The sequence below is a fragment of the Poeciliopsis prolifica genome, unplaced genomic scaffold (assembly GCF_027474105.1).
Source record: "Poeciliopsis prolifica strain line A6 unplaced genomic scaffold, Auburn_PproV2 SCAFFOLD059, whole genome shotgun sequence".
NCBI lineage: Eukaryota > Metazoa > Chordata > Actinopteri > Cyprinodontiformes > Poeciliidae > Poeciliopsis > Poeciliopsis prolifica.
Window position 1 is genome coordinate 1620656 of NW_026562434.1, and position 2956 is coordinate 1623611.

A 2956-nucleotide genomic window follows, 5' to 3' on the forward strand; every position below is an offset into this window, starting at 1 on the left:
TCATCTGAGGTTTTCAATATCAATAATACAAATATAACCATGAGACAAAGTTTACAAAATATATATATTCCTAACAGTGATGAGTATCACTAAATATAAAACAAATAATTAGCAAGTCATATTTATAAATTAAATAATAATTTATAAATGAATGCAGCGAAAATTAGATTGAAGTAAGCCAGACGTGGACATTGTAAAGTCCAATGTTCACAGGCAGAAATGATTTCCTGATTCTCTCTGTGGTTCACTTTGGTAAAATGAGTTTCTGGCTGAAGCTGCTCCTGTGTCCATTCAGCACGTCATGAAGTGGATGAGACCCGTTGTCCAACATGTCCTCCATGTTGGACAGGATCCTTTTCTCTGACTCCACTGTCAGAGAGTCCAGCTCCACACCAACTATGCCAAAGGCTTTCCGGGTCAGTTGGTTCAGTCCGTTGGTGTCCTCCACCTTCAGCCTGCTGCTCCAGCACCACAGCATACAGGATGGTACTGGCAATCATGGACTCATAGAACATCCTGATCAAAGTCCGGCAGATGTTGAAGGACCTCAGCTGCTTCAGATTCTGGAGCAGCTCCAAGACGAGTCTCTCCAGGGTCAGTCATCTGCTGGTGATTTATTTACATCAAGTTGTTGAATATAATAAACACAATGTTCAAGACATTACAGTGGAAAACAGAAAGCTATAAAAAGTCCCCAGATGATCAAATCTGATCCTGATTAAATACAGAGTTTGAAAATTATATTAAAAAAAAATCACCAAACCAACAAACTATGCAATCACTTACAAAAAAAAATCAATCATCTGATGAATGTTTCATTTGGACTTTTTGTTCTTCATGTTGAGATCATCAGAGCTGCTGTTTGATCACTGAGATCTTCATCGGTAGAATCTTTACGGTTTTATCAATACTGTCGAAGTATGGAAACATCTTGTGAGTGAAGGTGTGTGTGAAGGTGTGTATGTGTGTGTTAGTATCCAGATCAGAGAAGGACAGCTTTCCTCTGTCCCAGTCCAGATTCACTCTGATCCTCTGGAGATTCTTCTGGATGGAGAGACGAGTGGAAGGAGCTGATGGAGAATCTGCTGAGTATTTACCTTTATAGAACTGTATATACAACAATCCAGACTCTATGTCTCCTTTCCTCTCAACAGACTCTTCTATCACACCAAGCATCCAGTCTTTACTGTCTCCAACATCAACATCCCAGCTGTGGTTCCCTGAGTTAAAACCATCAGAACTCAGAACAGACCAGCAATTAAATCTCTCTGGATTATCAGGAAGCTGCAGTTTCTTTCCTACAGTCAAACTGGTCAGATCTTCAGACAGATGGAGGTATGGATGAGCCGTGTTTGGGTCCAGAACCAGAGGAGTGTAGGTCACCATGGTCTCCATGTTGCTCCAGATGTTGAAGGCCAGGTTGCCCAGATGTTTGGCCTGGTCTATCAGAGCTCCTGAGGGCAGCTGTGGATCCTCCAGCAGGGGGCAGCGCTGGACTCTTTCCACTGCAGCCTTGTAGTTGTGCAGGAATGAGACGTCTTCAGCTCTCAGCTCCTCCTCTGTGGCTCTGACTGTTTCTGAAAGAGCTGCTATCTCTCTGCTCAGAGCCTCCATCTTCTCCTTCATCATCCCTCTCTTCTGCTCCTCTTCCTCCCTCAGTGCAGCCAGCCTGGCCTCCTCTTCCTCTGCTAGAAACTGATGAAGCTGCTTAAACTGCTCCCTAATCTGCCTCTCTGTGTGTCGGGCCTGGACCTTCAGGTGTTCTGCTGTCTGATCAAACTCCTCCTGAACTTTCTTCCTGAGCTCCAGCTTCTTCTTTAAAGGCTCCAGAGTTTTATGAAGCTTCTTCTTGTGTTGCTGAGCAGCTTCATCAACGGGTCTGAATCTGTGACTGGTGTAGTTTTCTGAGTCTCTGCAGATGTGACACACTGGCTGCTGATGGTCCAGACAGAAGAGTTTGAGTTTCTCAGAGTGCAGACTGCAGAGATCCTCTGAAGCTCTCTTCTCTCTCCGCTGTAAGAAAGTCTCACACAGATTCTTCAGAGCCAGATTACGTGGTGGAACTTTGATGAATGATATTGTATTACAAACTGGACACTCTCTTACTGGTTTATCTCTCCACCACTTTTGCAGACACTCCTTACAGTAGCTGTGGCTGCATGACAGAATAACCGGATCCTTAAATATCTCCAGACAGACCGGACAGCAGAGATCATCGTCTGATCTGGAAGCCATTTTGTCTCAGAGTGGAGCTGAAACCACAGCAGATAGAAGGTTAAACCAGGAAGTCAGTTTCTCTCCTGTAGAAACTTTCTGAACTTACTTTGACTTTGATCTGCTTGTTGTTCCTCCTGCAGCAGTCTGTGTTCCAGCGTCTGGTTCCTCGGTTTTCTCTCCGTTCTCCTTCAGTGTTTCCTGAGTCGGTGATGAAGGTGACCTTGAGTCTCTTCTCGATTCGTTTCTCTTTTAACTTCTTCCTTTTTTTCATTGTCTTGAGGCTCACATGTGGCGCCCTCTCGAGGATTTTCTGTTAATCTGAACTTTTAGGAAATGGTGAGCACTACATATAATGCAAATTTCACATTTTGGGCACTTTTATTCTTCCATTTGTATCTCAACTGCTCCTATAAACAATCCAACTGATTAAGAACCAACTGAGCCATTTTTTGACTATGAGCTTGTGCTTTTTGGTGTCTGGAAAATGAGCTGTTTCAAAAGCCTCTATGTTGAGTCACAATCAATGGGCATTGCCCCGTTACCAAGCAACCGTAGCTGACTTCCAACATGTTTGGTCAACTGGTTTTACACTTGTGTGTCGTGTAGAATGGCTTCTGGAAAAGATAAGAGTTTTGTTGTTCCCTTACCGTCCAAAAGCCGTTTGCTGTATTTTTGTTGGTTGTGCAGGAGGCTCCACTTCTGATTGTCAAAATGAGCAGGTCTGTTTGCAGCTATTTTT

General features: G+C 43.6%; 1 protein-coding gene across 1 annotated transcript; it reads right to left on the reverse strand.

Annotated features, from left to right (window-relative positions):
- Positions 1–849: 849 nt before the first annotated feature.
- On the reverse strand, positions 850–2239 carry LOC129379556 (nuclear factor 7, brain-like). Its single transcript, XM_055060388.1, has one exon. The coding sequence runs from the start codon at positions 2233–2235 to the stop codon at positions 850–852; it is 1386 nt and encodes a 461-aa protein (XP_054916363.1). The 5' UTR covers positions 2236–2239.
- Between the last annotated feature and the right edge of the window lie 717 nt (positions 2240–2956).